Raw genomic sequence first — 27,903 nt, 5'->3', positions numbered from 1 at the left:
AAATGACCAAGCAAGGACAAACATCAGATACAATTGTTTACAATTTTCTACAAGACTGATGATTTATTCTATCACAAAAAGATACAATTTAAATGATCGTAGGAATGTTTAAAATATTCAAAGATATACCCACAACAAAACTAGTTGATGTCCTCACCTACAGCATTATCATGCAGAAATTTGATTATTTTAGTTCCATTATGTAATCATGTAAACCTTTTAGTATCCATGGAAACATAAAATGGGACCTTCAAATAACAATGTGCCAGTACGTTCCGACTGGTGATGCTTAAAGACTCTGGACACTATTGGCTATTGTCAAAGATCAGTCTTCTCACTTGATGTATCTCAAAATTAAATATGCATAAAATAACCAACCTGTGAAAATTTGAGCTCAAGTGGTCGTCGAAGTTGCGAGATAACAATGAAAGAAAAAACACCCTTGTCACACGAAGTTGTGTGCTTTCAGGTGCTTGATTTCGAGACCCCATGAGGTCTCAAAATCATATTCATGGAAAATTACTTTTTTTTTCAAAAACTATGTTACTTTAGAGGGGACCGTTTCTCAAAATGTGTATTACTATCAACCTCTCCCCATAATTCCCTCACCAAGTAAGGTTTTATGCTAATAACTATTTTGAGTAATTACCAATAGTGTCCACTGCCTTTACACTCACTCCCAGATTGCATGTTTTATGTTTTGTCTCTGCATGTTGTATGTGAAGGGGGGGGGGGGGGACAATACAGACCGCTGCCCTTGGAAACAAGGTATCTCATTAAATACCCAAAGAATTACTTTTTGTGAAAGAACGTTACTTTTTGTTACAACTAAAATAAATAGTAAAAAACTCATTAATGCTAATGCTGAACTTGTTATAATTTTCCCAGTTATAGTATTCCAAATTTTCTCATAAAGGAAAGATCGCTGAAGAAGAAACCAAAAAAGGCCCTGCAGTCTCGTCAAGGCAGTTCTTGTGAGCAAAATTCATCAAAGTTTTAGAACATTTAAACGAACTACCCATAAAAATATAACTACGCGTTCCTACTTATACCATGGCAATGTATGCAGAATTATTATATTATACAGAATTTATTATTAAATCTATGCGTATTATTTGAATTAATCAATTAAAATAATGAAAAAACAGCACATTGTTTAATTGTTAGTCACAATTGAAAGAAAATTATTAAAATAAAAAAAGTATGGTAATGAGGGCGGATTATAAAACGATGTACTGCATTATTCAATAATTATATTGTCAAGCTTCCTCTTTTAGGCCCCTATATGAATATTTTGTGTAATAGTTTGGTTTGTTTGATTTATGTTAACTACATGATGGTTGCAGAGCTGTCAGAAAAGAACTCAAAAAAGAAAAACAACAAACAAAATTGGAAAAACAGAAGCATATAACAAGGCATTGACAATATGATCCTGTTCACTTATCTAACAGCACCAGTTAGACAGCACACTTTGTAAAGTTGCCAAGCTTTCATGCTTTTCCCTTGCCGTTAAATTAAGTAAAATGCAAAGTACACACTAACCGAGACTTAATTTGAGTACAAAACTTCTCGTTAAAATTGGGCCACAAAAAAATGAAAATAAACAGCAAGATGATGAGGGCCCAGAACATGAAAATGAAAAATACGATGTTGAGAACCAGATCTTTACTTTGGAGTATTCTTTTTCGACACACATTTAAACGTCACACAAACACTAAAAAACTGTACAATTAGATGCATAGATGAGATGTCGCAATGAAGGTCTTACTTCTTAGTGCTGCTAATCAGAAACTAAGGCTTAACCAAATTAAAAGGAGAACCAGTCATCAAACAACATGAAACACATTGTAATTTGATTAGTACCTCATTTCCAGTAAACAGATTTTTCTGAGCTTAGTATGTGTGGTTAGCTGCTTTATGAAAGATATTTTTCAGTTTGGATCAATTCAGAAATTTAGTTTTTTTGGATGTTGCTTAAAATTTCACAAGCCACTAACAGATTGGATTCAAATTTACATTTTAAAAGGGCATATTTATTTTTCAACTGAGCTCTAACAAAAGATAGAAAAAGTTCCTGTGAAGTACAGAATTTGTACATCTAGAAAGATAATATTTCATAGCGGTGGTGAAAGTTTTGTTTTTAACAGAGCATGCCACAGTACTATAATTACTGCTAGACGTTGAACAAGCTTGCTACAAGTTATGTTTCAGTTCATGCCATAGAGGATGTATGTCTGGTTGGGATACTCCAAAGACATGATGAACATTTCTAAGACTTTGGTGTTTGGCGACAACTTTGGTGGTCTTCTGGAAGATCTGCTACTTGGATGGTTTGAGAAGGATTTTGAGTCACTTTACTTGTCTAGGAGAGACAATGGCTGTGTCTAGTTTGCCAGAACCATCTTCACAAATTCTGTGAGTGAAAACAATTAGAAAATAAATGACAATACCATCTTGGCATAAGTATGATTGGAAAGAATGTCAAACACGATGGCAGTATGAGTTAGGCAACATCAAAATGCACTGTTAAAGACACTGGACACTATTGGTAATTGTCAAAGACCAGTCTACTCACTTATGTTGGTGTTGTTGGTGTATCTCAACATATGCATAAAATAACAAACCTGTGAAAATTTGAACTCAATAGGTCATCGAAGTTGCGAGATAATAACAAAAGAAAAAACACCCTTGTCACGCGGAGTTGTGTGCGTTCAGATGCTTGATTTCAAGACCTCAAAATATAAATCTGAGATCTCAAAATCAAATTCAACAGCTCTCCATTGCTTGTTACCAAGTAAGTTTTTATGCTAGCAATTATTTTGAGTAATTACCAATAGTGTCCACTGCCTTTAATGCTGCAAAACCCTTGGATAAAATACCGCACAAGAAAACTATGCAATTACAGGGTTGACCTATGTCTTTAACTTAGGGACCTTAGGGACTCAAAATGAGTCCAAGGCAACCAGCGGATAAGTACTGGCCAAGACAAGGTTCTTTACCTGCCGTACATTCACCTTGTTTGAAATTGGAAGTCATAGAAACCAAGGGAGAAGTTCATAGTGCCTGGGGTCAAACTACAGAGCACTCAGTGGGATACATTGGCATTGGGCATATTGTTTAGTATAACAGAGAACTGTTTGCCTTCCAGCGTGTAAAACCATGTCTCCCAAAGAAATATAGTCCTGAAATCCTGACTGGAATCCAGCAAAAATTTGACATTGGAGATTTGTTATCCAACTTTTGCTGTTCTGGATTATTTTTTGACAAGACCCCTTAGAAAAATTAAGGTTAAAGACATTGGACACTTCTCACTAGGTGTATCTCAACATATACATAAAACAACAACCCTGTAAAAATTTGAGCTCAATTGGTTGTCGAAGTTGCGAGATAGTAATGGGGAAAAAACACCCTTGTCACACCAAGTTGTGTGCTTTCAGATGCTTGATTTCCAGACCTCAAAATCAAATTCTGAGGTCTCAAAATCAAATTCGTGGAAAATTACCTCTTTCTTAAAAACTACGTTACTTCAGAGGGAGTTGTTTCTCACAATATTTTATACTATCAACCTTGATCTCCCCATACTCCTTACCAAGTAAGCTTTTATGCTAACAATTATTTTGAGTAATTGCCAATAGTTTCCACTGCTTTTAAAGCTTGTGCAAGAAAACCAAAAGACAAAAGAACCATGTTCAATCCAGTACAGCAACAGACTCCATCCTTGACATAAAAAAGTAACCATTTTGTTCAAAAGCTAACATGCAAAGACTGACAAACAAGATTGAGCAATACTTTTTAAAGACAGTGGACACTATTGGTAATTGTCAAAGACTAGTCTTCACAGTTGGTGTATCTAACATATGCATAAAATAACAAACCTGTGAAAATTTGAGCTCAATCGGTCATCGAACTTGCGAGATAATAATGAAAGAAAAAATACCCTTGTCACACGAAGTTGTGTGCGTTTAGATAGTTGATTTCGAGACCTCAAGTTCTAAACTTGAGGTCTCGAAACCAAATTCGTGGAAAATTACTTCTTTCTCGAAAACTATGGCACTGCAGAGAGAGTCGTTTCTCACTATGTTTTATACCATCAACCTCTCCCTATTACTCGTTACCAAGTAAGGTTTTATGCTAATAATTATTTTGAGTAATTACCAATAGTGTCCACTGCCTTTAATGAGAATGTTTTTCTCAGGAAACTTACCCTCATAGTTGACTTGTCCTTGTAGGTCTTCCATTCCTAGTAAGAGATTAGTAACCTCTTCATCTGACATCTTCTCTCCTGTAAAAACATTGATTAAAGAGAAAACAAAGTTTTGTATAAAATTCAAAGCCAATGTTTTTCAACCCCCCCCCCCCCCCCAAGCAACAAACAAACAAACACCCCAACAAGCAAACAAAAACCACAACAAGAAAAGAAACAAAGAAACAAAGAAACAAACAAATGGAAAATTAGACTAGTTTACTTTATACTTTGTTGGATCAAATATTAACACAACTTTACAAATGCCTTTTATGCCTTGAGTTTATTGTCTGCACCTGCTAGTTTGCACCTCAACCAATGTGCAAGTACACTCCAGAGGAGGTTTCTGCACAGGAAGATGATGATATCTCACTATAGATAGTATATCAATACTTGTCTGACTAGGTTCCCTATAACAAAGACACGTACCTAGACTTGTCAGGACATGGCGAAGCTCAGCAGCACTGATGGTACCATTACCATCTTTATCAAATACTCTGAGACCCTCAATGTAGTCATCCACACCACCCTGTTCTTTAATCTTCTGGGTAGAGGCAAGGATTGGCAGAAACTCCTCAAAGTTGATGCGGTGATCTGCAAAAGAGTATTGATTTTCCTCATCAATGCTTGTTATTTATTTTATAATATTTGTTCTGCCATCTTGTCGCTAATATTTTGAACTTGTTGTGTCATGTTGTATGTTCGGCTGTCATTTTGTCTGCATGTCAGTCTGTTTTTTTTTTTTTTTTTCTGTCTATCTGGCCGGTTTTTACAAGCTTCTGCTTCATACTCTATTTATTACATTTATGTTTACTGTTACTTATGATATTTTGCTTTACTCCGTAACACATGTAATTGTTTATATTTCTCATTAAAGTATGGAAATAAATGTGCATTTGAAATGTGTTTTTGAATTTGGGGTTGTCTTTATAGTGTTTGTACATGTATGTATTCCAAAAGCGCTATTATCGTACATGTACGATATATTTTATGTCCACAAAAAGTGTCATTAATCATACATGTAAGACCTTAAAGGCACTGGACACTATTGGTTATTACTCAAAATAAGTGTACGCTTAAAAACTGACTTGGTAACGAGCCATGGAGAGCTGTTGATAGTATACAACATTGTGAGCAACGGCTTCCTCTGAAGTAACGTAGTTTTTGAGAAAGAAGTAATAACTGAATTGAATTCGAGACCTCAGCTGAGGTCTCGAATTCAAGGCATCTGAAAGCAAACAACTTGTGCGAAAAGGGTGTTTTTTCTTTCATTATTCTCACGCAACTTCACAGACCAATTGAGTTCAAATTTTCACAGGTTTATTATTTCATGCATACATGTATGTTGAGATACACCAAGTGAGAAGACTGGTCTATGACAATTGTCCACTGTCTTTAAAGTATGTTAACATTATTAAGAGGGCATTATCACTGAAGAAATACTACTGACTTTAGTCAATAAAGACTTTGTGATGTACCATGGCAACACAAATCAACAAGAAACATTTGGTTAGTGAGAAAGACTTTTTAAAGACAAATTTGTTTTACAGAATTTCAAAGAGTTTTTTTTAAATAAAAAGCTGCAGGCATTTTAGGTCCAATATGCAAAACAAAAGCAGGCATTGAACACACATTTGTAATGTTTGTGTGTGTGTACAGTTGCTGTTCGATCCGCTAACCATGTTCTGTGTGGGACAATTTAACAGCGTTCATTCACTTGAAAGGTTCATTGTGTTAGCGTACACCAAGAATAATCCTGTACAGGCCGAGTTATAGTCGGTCGCGCGATGGTTGGGCGTCGGAAATCTAGATGCGCGATCATAAAAAGACACGGTTTTTAGGCCTCAGTCTTAGGATTGCGCGCTAGATTTCCGTCGCGCGACCATCGCGCGGGGCGCGACCATCGCGCGACCGACTATACACCGGCCTTAACAATGTTGCAAGAGTTATCTTACCTTTACTAAATCCTTGGGCAAATCTCTTGATGTCTGCTTGGGTAGGGTTTTGTCCAAGAGCTCTTATGACCGCTCCGAGCTGAGATGTCTCAATCTTACCATCCCCTTTCTTATCGAAAAGGGAGAAGGTATCCTTGTACTCTGTATGCAAAGGACAAGTGACAATATGAAAACCGGAAACATTTTCTATGTTAACCTTCTCAATGAAACACCGAAAGATTTCTTTAAGGATCCTCAAAGAATTTTGAGGGTGTCGTGGACGAGCAGTTAAGAGCATTCAACTCAAGCTCTGCTGTATCTGATCAGCAGGTTCGAGTCCCGGTCGTGACACTTGTGTCCTTACTTAAAGTAATTGACGCCTGTAACCAGCGCGTTGTCCTTCAGATGGGACGTCAGCTGTTGGTACTTGGTCCTGTGTGTTGTTATAAAAACTATCAACGCACGTAAAAGATCCCAGCAGTACACACTTCTTATCGCAAAGTGAAGGGGGTTTGCCCCGGTGTGTCTGGCAGTGTGACTTTCTTCAATCATGAAGGCTGCACTAGACTACGGACAGACGTGTTATCTACCACTGAAATTCCAGTAAAGGGCAAAATTTTCGCTCTTCTCTGAACAATCTAGTTGCGATAACGTAACCCTTCCCGCCTTCGGGAGAAAGGTTACGTTATCGCAACTACTAAACATCTGATTTTCTAAACACAGTGACTCTATTTTATAAAAGTGGTGGCAGGATACTCCTAAAACTATTTTGGTTTCGTCCGCTATCTCCTCCCGTAACGAAAGCGGACGAAACCGAAATAGTTCTACTACACTAGAGGAGTAGTGGCAGGATACATAAATTTTTCCAATTCCCCCGGCCCCAAATTCAATTCTGTACCAATGGACACATTCAATATGTATACAATTTACAAGTTTACTCATAATAAAAATAATTTTTCATGTCATTTATGAATGCATGCTTCATGGAATCATGGTCAAGTTTGGTGATTCACTATAGTGTAAAACTACCATAGAGCAACCGTCCTACTACTTGCTGTCAACTCGCTGACTTGCCGTCAACTCGCCGTCAACTCATTTTCGTGCCGTCAACTCATTAAATTTACATGAAAAATCTATAAAAGGGGCACGGAAGTGTTAAGTCTGGGCTAAACTATCCTGGTGTCATGTGTTTTCAGTAGGATAACAGGAAAATTGTTCACAATCAAAAACTAAATTTTATTTTTTCAAATCATCTATCCAATTTTTTAACAATAACACTTTCACTTCATGGTGTGTTGAAATTTTTAATGTTTTGGTTTTACGTTGCGAGAGACAGTCCGCCATTAACAGTGCTTATGCATGCACGACATTGGAGCAACGTCATATGTTTTCACACCTTTCATTGGTTGGTATTTTTTTGAATATTCAGAAGCTAGTATGGCGTGCAAAATAAATCAAAAATATTGTTCAATTAGTACATAACAAATTTAATTACATTTTTGTCCTAAGGCATTACGGCTACTATATTAGAATCCAGAGATATCATAAGGCATGAAAGTAAACCCCCCCCCCCCTTGATGCACTCACACTTCATAACAATCCGTTTTCCCCCATTTCAGACCAGTAATGTTTGGTTTCAGGAGATAAGAAATCAATCTATGATATTTTCTCTTTAATGTAGACTTAATATTTATTATGCTTATCGGAATTTATAACAGTTATGCAGTAAATAAATTTAAAAAATTGTTGTCATTTTCACTTAAAATATTTTAATATTTTCCCCACATTTGCACACCATAGAATCCCAAATAGTAACCACCTCACGTGATCCATGTAGTGACTAAAGCAGAATGAAACTCAATCTAGCAGAGAGTAATTTTGTTTTGAACTTTCGAGGTTGGATGATGTTTCTTTGACTCATTTGAATGTTGGCATGTTGACTTTATTCTCAGCATGATTAAGCCTGATCAAAATACAGTCCGTGAGTAAACTGCATAGCTTCTGTCACCGGTGCAGCTTGCACAATTTCGCGGTAAACGGGAATCAAAGTTGGGGACCGAAAACATATGAGGGTCGATAACGTATGACGCTACGATACATATTTCTTGTGGTTTTCGGTAAAAATTCATTCACAAAAACGACTCTGTGTTTAAAAAAAAAAAGTACCAATCATTGCCATTATGGGCCAAGACTAATCAGTGTGAAAAAGCAAGATGGCGGCCGACAGTTTTGCTGCTTCGAGATAATTTTTTCACGAGAAAAAAACTCAATTTTTATTTAGAAATATGACCTAAAACTTACGCGAATTCTCTTTTTTGAGCTGATACTTTACAGTTCTATGCTTCTTTTGTGGATTTTAAATGTATATTGGAGGAGTTGACTGCGAGTTGACGACGCAAGTGAGTTGACGGCGAGTTGACGGCAAGTAGTAGGACCCTAGTACTTAGAGCAAGGGTAAAAAACAATGGAGGTACGTGTAGCTCCATGGTAAATCTAAAAGTGTTTGGGTTGGTCAGTTGGTAATATTAAGGAAAAGTTTCCGTTCGGCGCCACCACTTTTTCATTCGATATGAAATAATAAAGTATCTAATTTGCCTCAATGAGATATCCCTTTTTGTAAAAATTTGTAAAAAAGCGGTGGTGCCATACGGAAAGTTATCCAATATTAAAATAAACTAAAAAAACAAATGTTTCCTCACGATTGCAAAATGGTTTGTTTTCCTTGTCATGTTCTTGTCACAACTAACGTCAGCTAAGTTGCTGTTGTCCTGTATCCTCACTCAAGCAATTCTAACATTATTTAATGACACTCGTCAATATTCATTCTTGAATTATGTTTGATTGTGACACAAACGGAAACTCGCAGGACATGGCAAACTTTATTCGGCATGTTCAGAACCTTCAACAACCAAATCGTCCGATCTTCACCGGAAGATCGTTTTATAAAATGGTTTTAACTTACCGTTCTTTTGATCTTCTGAGAGAGACTGTAAGTCAAAAAGAGAACACAAATTGTTATTAAGGGATCAAATGTTTCAAAGTAATTTAAAATGTCGAAAAACAGAAGAAAATGTACGGATAACTTCATTGAACTCACCATTTTGACAATCCTGACCGCTGACTTAACAAACTAAAGCGTACTCAGTTGGACGAGGTAGGTTGCGTAAACAGTTTATCAAAGTATCGATACTGGATTGGACGATACTGAATTGGTGCATCGCGTAGTAACATATTGAGTGCACAAATTCGATTCTTAAAAACCGAATAATTATTCGATAGTGTTTGGGATTGTTTTATCAATGCAGTGCGCACTCTTTAGTGCACAAGGCCCGTCCAGTAACTACATTGGCATGGCCACGCCCTAAACTTCCTGTTCCGCTATGTGGTTTGGACATTTTTAAGGTCAACCACAACTGGACCGAAAGTTGAAAAATTATTTGTTTCATCTTCCCCCACATCGTTTTATGAAACTGATTTACGAATGGGGAAGTAATGACACATCTCAATAAGATTGACACCCCCCTAAAAAAACAAGAACTGATAACTCTTCACATAACTTTTCTCAAAGCAAAACAAATAGGGATATGGCACTGCATTGGATATGCCTTGAAAACAAACCAAAAAAAGTACGCAAAAATAATCACTAACAATGACATGAAGTGTCTTTTAAAGAGGTTAAATTGTTGTTGTACATCTGTTCACACATGTCCACATTAAATACACCAACACTTAAATTGTAATCTCTTGCTAATTTTGGCACACTAGAAATTATATTATTGATTGCCCCCCCCCCCCGCCCAAGCTTCCAGCTTTGCTGTGTTTTTAGCTATAATACATAATGCAATTTTGAGGTGTTTCATAGAGTACACAAGTAATCGAATTGGCCTAAATTAAAAAACAAGGACTACAATGAATAACTGGAACTGACAAACCATATTCGGCACATCCAAAAATAAAACCATTTTATTGTTCAAGACCTTAAATCTACCAACCTAGTGAAATTGTATTTCCTAAAATGACTAAGAAGTTTATTTGGAGTATTTAGTTTGACTTTTACCCCCCCCCCCCACCCCCATTTTTAATAAATACAACTGTTTCTAAGTCATTTGATTATTTCACTTTAGATATGAAAAGTTCATAAACACAAAATATACTACAGGCCTGAAATTACAAGAAGGCCATGGCTATTAATGGCCCTTTTGCACAGCACTTTGCAAGTGCAGCAGAAGCACTGATTTTTTTGTTTTATTCAAACGTGGGATTATTTCAATAGTTCAACAGCACTTCACGGGTCTGGGTACTTTTTGTAGGACAAAAAAACCCAATGTCCACAGATTTACATTCAACTTATACACAGTTTGAAGATAATGATGGTAGAAAGCTTCACTGAAAATATTACTTGCTGAGGTGCTGTAGTTTTTGACAAATGAGTAAAACAATGTCATGAAAATAATTTTCGTCTCAGTGATCATGAGACGAAAATTATTTTAGCATGTAAAAACGTATTTTCCATGACATTGTTTTACTCATTTCTCAAAAACTACAGCACCTCAGCAACTAATATTTTAAGGTACGCTTTCTACTATCATTATCTTCAAACGGTGTAAGTTTGATGTAAATCTGTTGACATTGTGTTTTGTGTTTCAAAAAACACCCAAATCCTTTAATTCCCAGACAGTAGTAACAACAAAATATGAAGCATTTTTACCACGGTACTTTATAATGGTTGAATTTATAAATTTAAAATATTTACAACAAAAAACAGTTAGTGGCTTTAATCCTAGCAGTGTTTTCTAAAAGGCTAATATATACTTAGCACTCAAGGCACATCAGTTGTTCACAAAATGTTCTTTTAAAATCAGGATATGATAAGCAAAACATCCAAGGTACAGATCTCTTAATTACTTTGCTTTCAATTGAAATCAACAATTACAAAAAAATATTTAAATACAAAAGTTGGCAAACTAGTTACAATAAAAAATTCAGGTGTCACCTCTTCCAAAAGTTTATTTCTGTGGCCCATAGAGTGTACTTGCCAAATATTGTGCTTTGGGCCAGTCAGTCACGATTCCTTCAATAAACTACATGACTATTTGGCCTTGGTGCCCCTTTAAAAGTCTCCCAAAGACATGCCCTCTCAAAAATGATACTCCAAAAGTGATGTATTTTTTAATAAAGGCAGTGGACACTATTGGTAATTACTGAAAATAATTATCAACATAAAACCTCACTTGGTAACAAGTAATGGGGAGAGGTTGATAGTATAAAACATTGTGAGAAACAGATCCCTCTGAAGTGATGTAGTTTTCGAGAAAGAAGTAATTTACCACGAATTTGATTTCGAGACCTCAAGTTTAGAATTTGAGGTCTCGAAATCAAGCATCTGAAAACACACAACTTCATGTGACAAGGGTGTTTATTATTTCATTCATATCTCGCAACTTCAAGGCCCAATTGAACTCAAATTTTTCACAGGTTTGTTATTTTATGCATATGTTTAGATACACCAAGTTAGAAGACTGGTCTTTGACAATTACCAGTATAGTGTCCACTGTCTTTAAGATTTGTACCTTTGTCTTTATTTCGGGAACTTCATTTTATTTTAAATTAAAGATGAAATCATCTAAATTCTAATATTTTCTATTTAAACAAATAACCAAGCAATAATCATAATTACAACAATAATCGGTATACATTTTTAAAAAGCTATGTTTGTTAAAAAAAAAAAAAAAATGCATCATTAAGTTGTGCCATTAGGTAGGACCTAATGGCACAACTTAATGATGCAATTTTTTTTTTTTTAGACAATTTGAAATCATTGAGAAGTGGAAGTTTAGCAGGAGAGGTATACAGGAACACTATGCCACTCCTCCAATGGCTTTTGTCAGATCTTGGACCATCACAGCGGCTTCCTGCAACAGTGTACTGAAAAATAAACAAATTAACAAAAAAGGTTTTAAAAATATAGACAATAAACAATAATGTGCTGTTGAATATCTACATACAAATCAACTTTATTTTCTGCATAACACATTCATGGAAGTAGACTCAGTGGCTATTTCATGAAGCTGTTAAAAGTAGATTATAGTGAGTGACATGTTTGTGTTTTGATCTTAAAGTCACCTGGAAGTAATATTTTGTCAAAATAAAGATTTCGTCACTAATACATGTGTTTTGATGAGTGGAATGTGAATAAGGCCTTTAAAAAAAAAGGGTTGGGTTGCCCTATCCCTACCGACTGTAATAGAAGCAAAATCTCGGTCGCAGTAAAAAAAATAAAAATATACATATATATTTTCGTTTTTTTTCCCTTCCTTTTTTTTACTTCCGAGTTTTAACTTCATGAATATTTTCTGCTTACAAGTTGGTAGATTTGACACAAATCTTTGTTTTCCGCCGACTACTTATGGTCAACAATAATTATCCCGTGCAACAGTCGTGGTTTCAACGTTCACAAAAACGCAACGTACAAATGTAGATCGATTTCCCTCACACGCACGGATAGGGCGAGCCTGTGTCACATATCAAACCACACGCCCGTTTATCCGACGTCACGATTTCACAAGGAACCAGTCTAACACTCCATTGAAAAACAGAGGGCGCTGTTTCCAGTTATGCCCATATATGGTATTGCTCGTTTATTGAACGGACGAAAAACATGGTGAAGGAAATGACCCTTAGAAATTGTTTTTGAAGGAATTTGCCAAAATAAAGACGCAAAAAGAGCGCTTGAAGCAAGATGTATAAGATATACCTTGCTTGTTTGACAATTAGATCTTTCATGAAATGTTTATGCAGTTTTGGGCATTCTTTGTCATCTGATTTTTATTTTATTGTAATTCTGACCAACCGACCCAAGCAAAAAATCGTGTGAAAGGGCAATCCAACATATTTTTTGGGGGGCCTAAGTAAGGTTTAAAAAAATTAGTTCTTATCTTATTTACAAATTTAAGAGTAGGCCCACCGACCCGAGAGGGCACTGTTCATGACGTCAGTCTAGGCGCGATATTTTAGGAGAAAATGGACTTGCATGTACTTTGCACGTGTGCTTACTCTACGCATCAAGGCAAAGTCTGCCTCAATTGACACCACAAAAAGGGTAGGCGGAGTCAACCCCCAAAACAACTTTAACTATTTTTTTAACATATAAATCGTGACAAACAAATACTAATAAAATTGTTTTATTGTTACTAAACTTATACTCTTATGTTTGAAAAAATATAAAATTATATTTCCAGGTGACTTGTTGTTGTACTAAGCAGTTTCAGCAATTGGGCCAAATGAAACAAGGGGATAAGATTAGACTCACGTATCGGATACAGTGTCTAGCTCTGCATCTTCAGATCCTTCTTGGTTAATCCTTTCCAGCTCTGCCAACCTTGTACTCACGGCTGACAAACATGTCTTAATTCCTTCCACCTTCTTCGGCCCTGGAAAAATAAGAAAGATATCGTAAAAAGGATGAATCCATCTTAAAAGAAAGACAAATCTGATAATAATCTTCAGTTGACTTGAAGATGTGTTTCTTTGAAGGGCAGGTATACGTTTAGTACCCACTCTTCAAATTAATGGCAATACAAGCTATTAGTAAGAAGCCTACAGTAGCTTTCAATAATATACAGGGTTTTTTAAAGAAACATTTCGCTTCAAAGTTTTAATGTGATTTCATGATGTAATAAAAATCAGTTTTTATGCCCAAAATATTGAATCTGAGAAGCGTTACTATCAAATGGTGTATTCCTACTAGAGCTCGTGCGTGGTTGTATTCCCTCCAGGTTTTTCGGCGATTTCTTAAAAATTTTGCATGCTAGTTTTTCTTGTATACATCTATCTACATTTATACAGGACTCAAACATTTAAACGGTAAAAAAAATCAAAAAACAAAGGTATCCTTTGACTTTAAACTTTGAATTGGTGTACTCTTTACAAAGAAAATGCATAAACTTTTCAGGATGGTGGTGCCAGTATTCTTTACTGACCTTTACTGATGGCATGTAGCACATGTAGAGTAGCTAGGAGGCCCTCTGTTGACTTAACAGAGCCAGATGATGTAGACTGTTCCATTTGTAACACAAATGAACTGCAAACAAACACAAACAATAACCACAAAGTGGAATTAAAGCATATTCGGTTTAAAAACCCTGTTCAAATTTTCAGACTGCAAGAAAGTCTCTTTAAAAATTTACAATCTTTAAACAAATAAGACTCGAGCACAAGTTGGGACCATGGGAAGACCAGGGCCTAATTTCATGAAACTGTTAAGCGGAGAATTATTCCGCTTAGCAAATTTCTTGGCTAAGCAAGAGATGACCGGAATCCCAGTCACAGCAATGGTAACCATCATTATGGCATTATGGTATTATGGGCTGGGAATCTATTTTTGCTTAGTGAAAGTTTCTACTTACAGGCTTTATGAAATTAGGCACAGGAAAAGTCTTATAACAACATCTGGGCCCAATTTTATACAGCTGCTAAGCACAAAAATTTGCTTAGCATGAAATTTCTTCCTAGATAAAAACCAAATTTTCATTTGCTGCAAATTGCTTGTTACTGTGGTATTCAGCTTTTGTTCGCTTATCCTGAAAATCACAAGGAAATTTTGTTGGTAATCCTGTTTTTATCTAGGCAAAAACTTCATGCTAAACAAATTTTTGTGCTTAGCAGGGGCCAATATCATAGAGCTGCTTAAGCAAAAAATTTGCTTAAGCACGAAATTAGCTTGCTTATTTTACACATGTTACTGGCAAAAATGTCATGCCATATACATTGCTTGTGACTGGTATTTAGCTGTTGTTTACTTAGCATAAAAATTTAGTGGAGTCTTGGCCGGTAATCTGATTTTACTAAGCAATGATTTTTTTGCTTAAGCAAAATTTTGTGCTTAAGCAGGTCTATGAAATTGGGCCCAGCTCTATGAAATTGGGCCCTGATGAGACAGTCCTATTGATGAGATGCATCCCTACATGAGGCACTACAAACTGGAACCAATAGACCCTTGCACAACGCGCAACACACATCAACGCACGCCTCCTGTCCGCCACTTTGTGTCAAAAAGGAATGGACCCAGACAAAAAGGCAGAAATGGTAGACACGCATTGTTTAGAGGTGCGTAAACATGTGTACTATCCTTTTGCGCGCATTTTGACACCCAAAATGGTGGACAGCAGAGACGCGTGCAAATGCGCCGCGCGTTTTGCAATGGGTCTATACTGATCCTCATACTGATCATATATCTGCCACATAAGGAGAGGTGAGTTACCCGAGCATGGATTTAGTTCTTGCGATCAATCCAAGAAGGAAGGAAGACAGCGTTGGTAACTCGGCAACATTCTCGCATCGGTCAAGGCCTGCACCTTGTACATGACGAGTGATCTCATCTAGCACCGCCGTAAGGATGGATGCCATTATCTCCTGACTCTCAGTTCCAATGACTGTCTGTTTCTGGTGGTAGCAATGAAGGACTTCCCTCACTGCTGGTTTGATCTCAGACAACGCCTTAAAAGGTCAAAAACAGGGAAAGATAAAGATACTAATAATAATAACAACCAGCTTTTATATAGCACTTTTAACACCCGAAGGGCGTCTCTATGCGCTTCCAACATTATTACCCCTGGGCACTGGGCCTTAATTCATTCCATCTCAGCCCCCTAGGGAGTATCCAGCCTGTGCAACATTAATATGTGCTACTCAGCAAAATTAATCAAAAGAACCATCTCTGCCCTCAAAGGTACCCATTTACCCCTGGGTATAGAGATAGTTAAGTATCTTGCTCAGGGACACAAGTGTCATGTCCGGGATTCGAACCCACACTCTGCTAAACAGAAGCACCAGAGCTTGAGGTTAGTGCTCTTATCCGCACGACCACGACACCTAAGATGGCTGCTTTCAAGATAAAAGCCTTGATCGGCTAACCATAGAAAGTCAAAATACCTCATCAGATGTAATTGGTTCTCAAACTTAATTTGACTTACAGTAAACAGTAATTTGACTTACAGTGTGTCTTGGAATGTAGGCCCTTTTTGAAACCACCTTAGGCTTAGGCTGCCATCAATAATTTTGAAAATGTACAGAGCTTCAAATGGACAGAAAGAGCCTTAACCAGAGCCCAAGCCTAACCCAAAGTTTTAAAAAAGGCCTTTAAAGTTACTTTGGTATTTTCTTAGAGAATAAAAGATCTGTGATGAAGTCTTTAATGGCTGTTTAAAACCAGCAGGGTCGTGGCTGTATAATAACGGGTTGGTCCTTTATCCAAAAACCTTGAGAACAAATCTGACAGTTTAGCCTCAGCTCGCCTTGACTCTTGTGTTGAATATCTCTCCACCTTAAGCACTAAGTAGTTCCTCACACAAGTTTAGGAGCCAAACATGTGACCTACCAGCTGAAATTGGGCCAGAAAGTTGTGCTCCTTGCAATAATGTGATAGTGCCCTCTTTTGACTCAATTTCCTCAGGCAATGTTGAAACACTTTTCATCATATGTATATCGCATGTTTAAACATAGCCTGAAAGGCAGTAGACACTATTGGTAATTACTCAAAGTAATTATCAGCATAAAACCTTCCTTAATAGTAATGGGGAGAGGTTGTTAGTATAAAACATTGTGAGAAACGGCTCCCTCTGAAGTGATGTAGTTTTCGAGAAAGAAGTAACTTTCCACAAATTTGATATCGAGACCTCAAGTTTAGAATTTGAGGTCTCGAAATCAAGCATCTGAAAGCACAAAACTTCGTGTGACAACAGTGGGTTTTCTTCTTTCATAGTTATATCGCAACTCCAACGACCAATCGAGCTCAAATTTTCACAGGTTTGTAATTTTATGCATATGATGAGATCCACCAAGTGAGAAGATCACTTTGACAATTACCAATAGTGTCCAGAGTCTTTAAGATCTGCATTCAGAATGAATGAGCCGTCCCAGGTATGAATGAAGTGTCATAAATTTTGAACAGGCAGATATGTGGAAAATTTGATCATTGGGGAAAAAAAGTTGGAATTTGCTTTTTTGATTTACCTCATCAATGTCCTTCTTGTTGTCCTCTGAGACCTCCTGGTTCCTTCTTGCCAATGTCTTAATGACATCTACTAGAAGAGAAGGCATTGTATCCCCCATCATGGCATCTATGTCAGGCATCAGGCTCCTGTTGAGATCCTGCTGACCCATCTGGTATAGAAGCCTCGTGGTCATTGGTAGGAACTCCATACCATGATCTGAACCAGCAACAACAACAAAAACAACATATTTATTGACCCCTTGCACGCGGGTCACACACGGCGACTGATGCCACGCTCACCATGTTGGTGGTCAATAGGTTTACATGTAAACGTTGCGTCGCCTAAAATGCGCACTTCTCTGAATAACACACGTTGACATTGACCACCAAAATGGCGCATCCAAGATTATTCTGATGATGGCGTCAGGTGAAATGGGTCAATATGAAGTTCACTGTGACAAGATCTCAAAGAGCTGACCATAAAAATATAATATGCTGTACAAGTTGCAACAAACCTTGTAATGCGCAGTAGAGTATATTTATATAGGTAACTGCGCAATATAAATGTCCGTTTTATTATTATTATTTCCATACCCCACAACAAATTAAACTTACAATGATAACTACTACAACCTGTGAAATTATGACCAGTGTTCTCCATAGGCCTGATGGGCGACTAGTGAAATTTACTACTCAACTACTCGTGCTTCAAATAGTCGGGACCAATTGTTAGAGGAACACGATGCCTTGGATTGGTCAAGTTGGTCTTTGAAAAGTGCTTGTAACCGTTTGTTATAAAATGCATATGGGTAGAAAGATGTTGAAAAAGTAGAATACAATGATCCACAAAAATGCCTCGACATGGCACGGTTTCCATTTAACCTCCTCGACTAACACGGTCGGCCATTTATGGGAGTCCACGCAATTTCACGGCAAATTAGTGTGGATCATTGTATTCTACTTTGCCAACATCTTTCTACCCATATGCATTTTATAACAAACGGTTAAAAACGCTTTTTATAGACCAACTCGACCAATCAAACGCAACGTGTTCCTTTAATTCCCAAAATGCATTAGTAGTATAGTAAGAATTGTCTCATGTAAGTAAATTATGTTGTCAGAGAACACTGGACTACCCTCCCTCAACAGCATTTTGTCCAAAACCCCAACTACTAGTCAATATCAGATTAAGAAAGCTATAATGTACAAGTTTCCTTGGATGCACATGTTTAGTGTATACAGATTGTTTAAATGATTTCAGGGCTATAGAACTGTTCCCCAACCCCGCACAGTTGATCACATACTAAGTGTTCTCTTTAAGTTGTACCTGTCCTGAGGAGCAGCTGGCAGAAGTCGACCACACCAGATTGGAATTCTCTATCAGTGATCCCTAACATGATGGTCTCACTACTCATGCTCAGGATAACCTGTAATAAATGCACAAAAAGCTTCAGACTAAAGCTAATATATCTATTGAAAACACAATGTTCCATTTGCTTTTTGAAGGCATCTCAAAGCACACAAATTTGTTTTAAATCCTCTTGCAACTTCTTTGACCAATTGGGACAAAATTTTCATAGAGTTATTTTAATCATAATGTTGGGATACATCAAAGGAAAAAACTGGACTTTGACAATTACCAAAGTAAAGGTGTCCAGCATCCGATTTCACAAAACTTTACGCAACTGCGTAAGTCCACTTGCGCAACGTTTATGGCGCAAGTTGCTCCATAAACCTTGCACAAGTGGACTTACGTAGTTGGGTAAAGTTTTGTGAAATCGGCTGCAGTGCCCTTAAAATACATTTCAAAAATAATTTCAGCTTTGTGACACTCATCCAGGGCCAAATGTCATAAAGCTGCTTAGCAGAAAATAATGCTTGACAAATTGCTTTCCTAAGCAAAAGGTACGTGGGGCACTATTCAACATTGCAAACTTGATGTAATTTTGGCTAGTAACCTGTTCCTGCTAAGCGATACTATTCTGTGCTTAGCAAGTTTTGGCTTTTTGAAATCTGGCCCTATGTGAGAGAAAACAATAATAACAATAATAACATACAATTTATAAGGCACAATTTACAACCCACCTGGAGGACTTTCTTTCCAAGATCCAGTAATGTCTTCTCCGATAGACTTGACGTAGTCCTCTTAGCGGCAGGGCCATCAGACTCATCCTCCCCTGGGTCTGTCACCCTGTGTATCATGGGGAGTATCTCCCTATCTGCCCAAGCAATAAGCTCACTCAGGAAGTTTACTGCATCTCGGTTAAGGGTTTGATCTTGACCCTGGAGTTGTGAATTCCAAAACAGACAAGAATTACAACAAAATGATAACAAAATTAAACATTGAATTATAAGAGAGCATATCAATACAAAAATAAATTTAAACTCTTGATCTGTTATAAACTAGAAAAAAATGTTATTGATCATAAACAACATGTATGAGGAGAAAGGATAAATGGGGACAATGAGAACACAACAAAAACCACCAGCTATGGATCTGATTGAGGTAAGAACAAGTAAGACAAATGAAAGATGAACATCAATTAATTATCAATTTGGGAGGCTAATCATTCTTACGCGCAGCTGAGAAACAGAATTGCAAAAGACGGGGCAACAACGTGTTGAAGTTGAAGGCATTTATTAAGACGCTTTTGGTTGCCAGCTACATTGACCAAAGCCAAAGTTGTTTTATTTTTCTGGGAGATAAAAAGAGAAGTCCTGGGGAAAAACCCTCATATGGCATAGGAGAGAACCCACGCACAACGTGACCCTAGCCAGGAATTAATCCAGGGCCCATTGTCATGGCTCTGCTTATTGCCAAATTCTACGCTTAGGATCACCATTCTGGGTTTACGTGGCAAGCGCCAAATTTCTGAGCTAGCCTTGTAAACGTAGAATGCCTAGTAACGCGGAAAGCGCAAGCGCAATAGCCAAAATTCCCTGCTAAAGTGTGAAATACGCTTTGCGTAAGCACAGAATTCCCTGCTTCCGTCAGCACCGATTCTGTGCTTATGGTTGGCAGAGCCATGAAATTGGGCCCAGAACAGTTGTGAGAGGTGAGTGCTTGAACTCTTCAACGTGACTCTTGAGGGTGCTGTTTTTACCCCCTTTTTTCAGGGGGTTGGGGTCGCCATTTAAAAACCAGAGTACCAATAAATGTATCCATATGATCAATTTATCACTAACAGTGCATGAAATGGTTTTAAAAGCTCAAGCCAGCCATGCCACCAAAATAAGTCCAAGGTACAAGAACATTGGATAACTATAATGCAGCATCACCCAGTGCATTTATTGAAAAAAGAAGGGGTTTGCTCCGGTGTTCATGGCTGTGGCTGCTGAAAACGTTGTAAACCCTTATAAGGTGCTACATAATTTGGTCTAAAAACTCATAATTCAATAACCTATCTTTCTGTATAAATGTATATACTAAGCGCCTGAGAACCTTGTTGGTAGATATGTGCGCTATACAGACGATATGACCCATGTTTACATTCAAACCGCTCTCTGTTGAAAAAAACACTGCGTACGTCATGTTTCACCAGGCAAAAAGACGCGTAGCCATGGTAAGATTGCATACACTTTCTAGCTCGCTGCCAAAACATAAAGGTTTTGCCCTGCAGTATGCGCGCGAATCATGTTATGGTTTATGAGAGAAATCAGAGGTCACATCGTCTATATAAGGCTTCGATATTATTATTATTGCACTGAGAGGCTTTTGTATTAGGCACTTTAAAAATGTCTATATTATTATTATTTTCATCTTATGTCCACTGTGACTTTAGCCTCTCAATGATTGGTTTCTATCTTGCTTACCGAGGCACGTGTTGCTAGATGGATGCTAAGCCTGCAATGCATTTCTAGTGATTTAACCATGACCTCATCGGTCAAGAGGTCATTCAAAGGGTCAGGGGTCATCAGACGCTGCTCTAGACAAACCTATGAGGAGAATCAAATCAAACATCTGTCAAATTTAAGATAGCGTTTTTATTTCGGCACATTTTTCTAAAAAATAATAGGTGAAATGTTATATATGATTTGAGGCATTGCATGGTGAGGTATCAATATGTATTTGGTTTGCGTTAACACCATGTGTGTATCTACTTGCCAGGTAGAGTTTGTTCTTAGAGAACTGTCTTTCTTTATTTCGTAATTAACTGTACTACCGTGGAGTCAGTTCTTGGATTAAGACCAATGTAAGAACTGACTCCACATTCCACAATACTACAGTTAATTAGGATCCTATAAAGCTTAAGTAGTAGTCCAAGCCTTTTTTCTAAACCTTCTGCCTGGGTTGTAGTTAAAAAGCAGGACAGTTCTTTTCAGACCTGAGAAGTCTCCTGAACATCCGATAAATCTACTCTGCGATAGTAGAATAAAGAAAGACAGATCTCTAAGAACAGACTCTACCTGGCAAGTAGATACACACATGGTGTTATCGCAAACCAAATATATAGGTGAAATGTTGTTTTTTCAAGACAAACCACACAGGCTACATCCATGGAGATTAAACTTAGTCAAATTTTATAGTCTGCATCTCTTCTGTTTTATTGGTAAGTATTGTGGCCAAGAGGTTAAGAGCACTGGTGGCAACATGCCCCTGGTGGCAGTTGATTTGGGTCTACCAGTTAAGTTTAGCCCCCTCACCTTGAAGTGGCTTTCCAGCCGTGTGATGTTAGGCGACTCTCATTCAACAAAATTTTAATAAAATAAAAGCCTCCAGTCTATGATCAGACAAAATGCTTGACTGTCTGTCCAATCATAAAATGAACAAGAATTAAACAAAAATATAAAAACAAATATTAAAGACACTGGACACCATTGATAACTGTCATAGACCAGTCCTCTCATTTGGTGTACATCTCAATTTATGCACAAAATAACAAACCTGTGAAAATTTGAACTCAATCGGTCACCTAAGTTGCGAGATAATAATGGAAGAAAAAAACACCCTTGTCACACAAAGGTTGCGTGCTCTCAGGTGCTTGATTTTAGGACCTCAAAATCTAATTTTGAGGCCTCAAAACCAAATATTTTAGTGGAAAATTCTTTCTTGAATACTATGTTTCTTCAGAGGGAGCCTTTTCTCATTCTTTTGTATACTATCAACTGCTCTCCATTGCTTGTTCCAAGGTAAGCTGTTATGCTAATAGTTATTTTGAGTAATTACCAATAGTGGTCCAGTGCCTTTAATTAATACCTGAAAACAAACCCACCGATTATTTGAGTGGTTTTTTTTTTCTTCTTACCAGAGTGTTTTTGAGAATAGAGGTGAGATCTTGCAGTTTATCAACGCTTTCTGTCAGCAGGGCAGAGAGAGTTGGATAATGCGATAAGAGCCAGTCAAGGTACATCAGAGCGAGGGTCGGCTTGGGCTGGACTGGCTCATTGAAGCTGACTTTCCTAGATTTCTGTATCAAGAATAAGTTATAAGAGATGTTAAATTTGCATCGGGGATAAAGAATATTAATTTTGGTTTTTACCCATACACCGATGTGTGTTAGCACTGTATACTCAGTACTTTCCCCGAGTCCTGTGAAAAAATATCACAGGCATGTTACTCGGGTGGGATTCGAACCCATGATCCTTGCAATTCTAGAGCAGTGTCTTACCAATTAGACTACCGAGGTTGCCCGGTAGCTAGAGGCAGTTCGAATCCTATGTTTTGGCAGCGGATACCGCAACGACAATAAAGAGATGTTAAATTTGCATCAGGGATAAAGAATATTAATTTTGTTTTTTACCCATACGCAGATGTGTGTTGGAATTTTAATTCAAACACTTTTTTTAGAATAAGTTGAAATAAACTACATGTTCAAGGATTATAGTTTTAATAATTCGACATAACAGGATGACATACAAAACAACTAAAACAAAAGCAGGCTTTAAATCCCTAACTTTAACAGTTGAACAGTTTATAGAATTATTACTTATTTGACCAATACAACAATATGAACAATGGTTAAATGCACATAAATATCATGAAAGAAGTTATTAGGCTGGTAAAATCGTTCTGAGGATGACTAGGGAAACTAGTCCATACATAAACAAAAATTACATGAGCATTGGCTGTGTTTTGTAGAAAATGTATTTAATAAGTGCACATAAATAATAATGAACACAATCAACTGATTACGATAAAAGAAGCAACAACAACCTTTCATGTCTAAAACAATTTTAAAACTGCACTTCTGATGCAAACTCTAAGGGAAGTTATTTTATTTTATTTATTTTCTATTTATTTCCTCAAAACCTCCAACAATAGAGAAGATAAAAAGATATATAAAAGTTACATCAAAAATACAAAATAAATGAATAAGGGACATAAACACGCCTTTTTATGACATATCAAGGTTGGAACACCCATAGTTAACATCTGCCTGACATTATATTCTGATTTCTGCAACAAATTAAATCACTATAAATTTGAAAATGACTTCCATGTAAAACTTACCTTTTTTCCTTTTGGGCTAGTCTTAAGTGTAGCCACCAACCAGTCAGAGATGAGCTCCAGCACACTTGACCCATGACCCCAGGACACAAGACATTCTAGTAGGGGTGCATAGTCACTAGAGGTGGCTGAGGGGGACATGTTCTTCAGGGTTGTCAGGCAGCCACGGCTATTAAATGCCAAAAACATTGCAATAAAATTTATGCACTTAAATTATTAACAGGTCATGAAGAAATTATATTTATTCAAATTGTATATGTTTTATAGTTTTTCAGGCAAAAAAAATGTTTCCCACCCAATTTATTGTCTAGATGTTTTTTGAGGGAAAATAATACCATCAGATTTCCAAAAATGTACCAAGCTTTCAGTAAATCACAATAGACATTGTAACCTTTGCTTACAAAAAGGCCTGATACTGATGCATTCCAGGGCCTTTCTGGCAAGCAAGCAAATTCAGGGTGAATTCAGGGCAATTTCAGGGTAAATTTGGGGAATTCAGGTTGAATTAAGGGTGAACTCAGGGTGAATTCAGGGCAATTTCAGGGTAAATTTGGGGAATTCAGGTTGAATTCAGGGTGAATTCAGGGCAATTTCAGGGTAAATTTGGGTGAATTCAGGTTAAATTCGGGGCAATTTCATGGCGAATTCAGGGTAAGTTCGGGTGACTTCAAGGTGAATTCAGGGTGAATTCAGGGTAAATTCAGGGCAATTTCAGGACAATTTCAGATTAAATTCAGGGCAATTTCAGGGCGAATTCAGGGTAAATTCAGGGTAAATTCAGGTTTAATTCAGGGTAAATTCGTGTTGAATTAAGGGTGAATTCAGGGAAATTTCAGGGCGAATTTAGGGTAAATTTGGGTGAATACAGGGTGAATTCAGGGTAACATCAGGATAGATTCAGGGTGAATTTAAGGCAAACTTAGGGTAAACATGGCTCATATTTGTCAATGTTTACATGTTATAAAAAAAATAGGAACAAACATCAAGTTCAACTCGTATTTTGGGTCCCAAAATGATTTAAAAAAAAGAAAATGTTGTTTTTAATTGAACACAAACAAACTGAAGCAAGTAATTTCTGTATTGAATGTTTACCTGAACGTTGGGATGGAGGATGACGGCACATAACCAGCTATGACCAGAACAGCAGACAGGGCTCTACCCTCCTGATAAAAACCAAACCAAACATACAATCAAATTATAAAATCACAGTTGCTGGGTGATTACAAATTGGGCATGTGTAGGAACTTGTGATTATCCTATCGTCAATGGATGGATTAATTCTTTGCATGGATTTTGGTCTGATGCCTATGTCAAAGACCTGTTCCTTTCACATACCAGCCAAGATTTTGCAAAGATGGTTTATACTGCATCAGATCCCTCTCTGTTCGACCAGGTGAGGGTCGATGATTGGCTGTCACATAATGGGTTTACATTGATCTGTTCGTGTTTCAGAAACATGATTATTAACAAATTTGAGCAAAAAATGTTAAAGTGCATTTACATAAATGATAAGAAAGCTGTTTATGTTGGTGTCCAAACTGAGTTTCATACAAAACAAACTGTTAATGGCTAGAAAAATTGCCTTTTGACTGAAAATAATTCTGCACGGGTAACAAGAAAAATATTGCTTAAAGACAATGGATACTATTGGTAATTGTCAAAGACCAATCTTCTCACTTGGTGTATCTCAACATTTGCATAAAATTTGAGCTCAATTGGTCGTCGAAGTTGCGAGATAACTATGAAAGAAAAAACAGCCTTGTTACACGAAGTTGTGTGCTTTCAGATGCTTGATTTCGAGACCTCAAATTCTAAATCTGAGGTCACAAAATCAAATTCGTGGAAAATTACTTCTTTCTCGAAAACTACTTCACTTCAGAGGGAGCCGTTTCTCACAATGTTTTATACTATCAACCTCTCCCCATTACTCATTACCAAGTAAGGTGTTATGCTCATAATTATTTTGAGTAAGCAAACTGGTTCATAGAAATGATCATATAATGATACTTGCCTGGAATGCTGTCAGGAACTCTGGCAGAGCTTTGCTGAATCTACTCACAAGTTTTTTCTTTGTGGTCTGATTTTCAGGCTGTAAAAGTGAAAACCAAAGTAACAGTAAATATATAAAAAAAAACATTGACTTTTGCAGCAGACTTTAATAGTAATAATAATAGTTGTGGCTTCTTATATAGCGCATATGTCCGTCACCCAGTGACGCTCCTGGCGCTGTAACATACAGTATTTCCTGCCAGATGTGGGACTACATTGGAACTATGAGACCTAATTCTGATAGCACCATGTAATGCTTTACAAGGTGCTGTGGGCTAATTCTGATAGCACCATGTAATGCTTTACAAGGTGCTGTGGGCTAATTCTGATAGCACCATGTAATGCTTTACAAGGTGCTGTGGGCGCAATTTGCTGCCGATCGGACCAGGAACACCGGGGCAAAACCCTTCTCTTTTTGATAAGTGCACTGGGTTCTTTTACAGGCGTTACATTTACACATGCAACCAACAGCTTAATGTCCCATCCGATGGATGAAGCAGTGGTTAAGTGTCTTGCTTAAGGACACAAGTGTCACGGATGGGGATTCGAACACACACTCTGCTGATCAGAAACACCAGAGTTTAAAAACCGCTTTTCACGACACTTCCACTTCTTTAACAACAATGAGTGTAAATTACTGAGTAACCACATCACTGATAACTCCCAGCAGTTTGAGGCTGTACGCTCCCTAGTGAGTCGAGAAAGTTTGAGGAATGGACTGAGTATGCCTGATAAACAGGGATGAAAATATCATAAAGTAATAATAATAATTTGGGAGAGCTAAATTGTGAAGGATGCAGCTACAGTGTGTTCGAGATGCAGGCATGCAAGGGCGCCTTTGGCTGCCAGCCACATCAACCCATTATGATCACAGAGCACAGCCAAAGATCGAAAGTGTTTGATTTTTCCTGAGGGAGGAAAACCGGATGGTCTCCACATCGAACCCAGGGTCACCTTGGTGAGAGGCGAGCGCTTTACACACATGCCAACCATGCCCCCAATGTGACTTGATCTAGCTACTAGGTGTAGGATATGTACTATTTATACCAGTCAAGAAGATGGATTTACCTTAGCTAGCTGATCAGAAATCCCAGTCCACAGGACAGCTATGATCTCCAGCATGCCTTCCATCACATCTGTATCTTGAATTGTCAGAGTTTCTTCATCATCCTCCTCGTCTCCAGGACTAGCCTCGTTCTCCTTCTCCTCTCCAGTCCCATCCTCATCCTCAGCACGGGCCCGACCGTTGGTGGGTTGAGCTCGCCTGACACAGCCGAGGACACATTGACCAAGAAGCATAAGAAACTCACCTGAAAGAGATGAATTTTTGTCAGTGATTTGATGAGTTGATAACAAGAATTCATGATATTTATCCCCCCAGAAATCGCAGTACAACAAAAACCCACTTATCAGGAATAAGACAGTATGACAATTCAAAAATCCTGGAAAATAAAACAATTGGTGAGGAAGTGAAGCTCCCTAAAAGAACAGGTTGTTACAATTTGAGGTTTAAAGACTCTCTACAAGTCTTTCTTGTTTTTCATTCTTTACATGGTTCTGCTCCTCAGTATAATTGTCAATTAATTACCCGTTACAATCCTTCCAGATGTCTTAGATCATCCACTTCGTCGTTACTGGTTGTTCCCCAAACCCACAACTATTGAGGTGACAGGGCTTTTTCTCATGCTGGTCCTTTACTTTGGAATAATCTGCCTCTTAATATTCGTAAAATGTCTTCTATTCGTAAGTTCAAAGAGGCCCTTAAAACCCACTTTTTCACAGCTGCTTTTCATTAATTTTGTGTTTCTTCCTTATGCCATGAGCATCACTTGTGGTGGATACCGGCGCACTATAAGTGTTCACATTATTATTATTATTATTATTATTACAGGGCTGTATGCTTCATTTTTGAAAGGGCAAGGGCACCGAGGCATTTTCTCTTTGGCAAAGGGCGCCCTATGAGGAAATTGTAAATTTCTACTTGAGCATTTCAAGGGCACCAAGGCAATGGCAAGGGGCAACGGAGGCAATCGCCTTCGTTGCCTCCGTGAAGTATCAGGACTGTTATTATTATTATTATTATTAATACATCATTTCAAGCTCTGGTGATTCTGTTCAGCGGAGTGTGGGTTCGAATCCCGGTCGTGACACTTGTGTCCTTGAGCAAGACATTGCACTATAATTGCTTCTCTCCACCCAGGGTAAATGGGTACCTGTGAGGGCAGAGTTGGTCCTTGTG

General features: G+C 37.5%; 2 protein-coding genes across 2 annotated transcripts in view; both read right to left on the bottom strand.

The window, feature by feature from the left end:
- Positions 1 to 28: 28 nt before the first annotated feature.
- On the bottom strand, positions 29 to 9,346 carry LOC139937627 (myosin-2 essential light chain-like). The gene is made up of 6 exons (XM_071932869.1): positions 9,275 to 9,346; positions 9,140 to 9,164; positions 6,199 to 6,339; positions 4,673 to 4,837; positions 4,205 to 4,282; positions 29 to 2,413 (listed from the first exon to the last, which is right to left on the bottom strand). The coding sequence occupies exons 1-6, from the start codon at positions 9,275 to 9,277 to the stop codon at positions 2,385 to 2,387; spliced, it is 441 nt and encodes a 146-aa protein (XP_071788970.1). The 5' UTR covers positions 9,278 to 9,346; the 3' UTR covers positions 29 to 2,384.
- Positions 9,347 to 11,976: 2,630 nt separating this feature from the next.
- LOC139937757 (condensin-2 complex subunit G2-like) overlaps positions 11,977 to 27,903 on the bottom strand; it is a 30,131-nt gene continuing 14,204 nt past the window's right edge. Inside the window, exons 15-27 of the mRNA XM_071933054.1 lie at positions 26,733 to 26,974; positions 25,627 to 25,704; positions 24,708 to 24,778; positions 23,619 to 23,784; positions 22,414 to 22,575; positions 20,981 to 21,103; positions 19,253 to 19,450; positions 18,495 to 18,594; positions 17,188 to 17,384; positions 15,437 to 15,672; positions 14,157 to 14,257; positions 13,487 to 13,607; positions 11,977 to 12,102 (exon numbers count right to left, since the gene is read on the bottom strand). Of these exons, the coding sequence (XP_071789155.1) occupies positions 12,036 to 12,102; positions 13,487 to 13,607; positions 14,157 to 14,257; positions 15,437 to 15,672; positions 17,188 to 17,384; positions 18,495 to 18,594; positions 19,253 to 19,450; positions 20,981 to 21,103; positions 22,414 to 22,575; positions 23,619 to 23,784; positions 24,708 to 24,778; positions 25,627 to 25,704; positions 26,733 to 26,974 (1,862 nt within the window). The 3' untranslated portion in view covers positions 11,977 to 12,035. The remainder of the gene's footprint in view (positions 12,103 to 13,486; positions 13,608 to 14,156; positions 14,258 to 15,436; positions 15,673 to 17,187; positions 17,385 to 18,494; positions 18,595 to 19,252; positions 19,451 to 20,980; positions 21,104 to 22,413; positions 22,576 to 23,618; positions 23,785 to 24,707; positions 24,779 to 25,626; positions 25,705 to 26,732; positions 26,975 to 27,903) is intronic.

The sequence above is a fragment of the Asterias amurensis genome, chromosome 5, assembly GCF_032118995.1.
Source record: "Asterias amurensis chromosome 5, ASM3211899v1".
Lineage (NCBI taxonomy): Eukaryota > Metazoa > Echinodermata > Asteroidea > Forcipulatida > Asteriidae > Asterias > Asterias amurensis.
This window is presented reverse-complemented; position numbering and strand designations above follow the sequence as displayed.

Bases quoted from the DNA above. Each gene is read 5' to 3' on its own strand.
- LOC139937627 (XM_071932869.1), bottom strand. The intron at 4,283-4,672 runs GTACGTGTCTTT...ATGTTTTTACAG, and splicing joins CCATGTCCTGACAAGTCTAG to GAGAGAAGATGTCAGATGAA. The intron at 2,414-4,204 runs GTAAGTTTCCTG...TTTCACTCACAG, and splicing joins AGGACAAGTCAACTATGAGG to AATTTGTGAAGATGGTTCTG.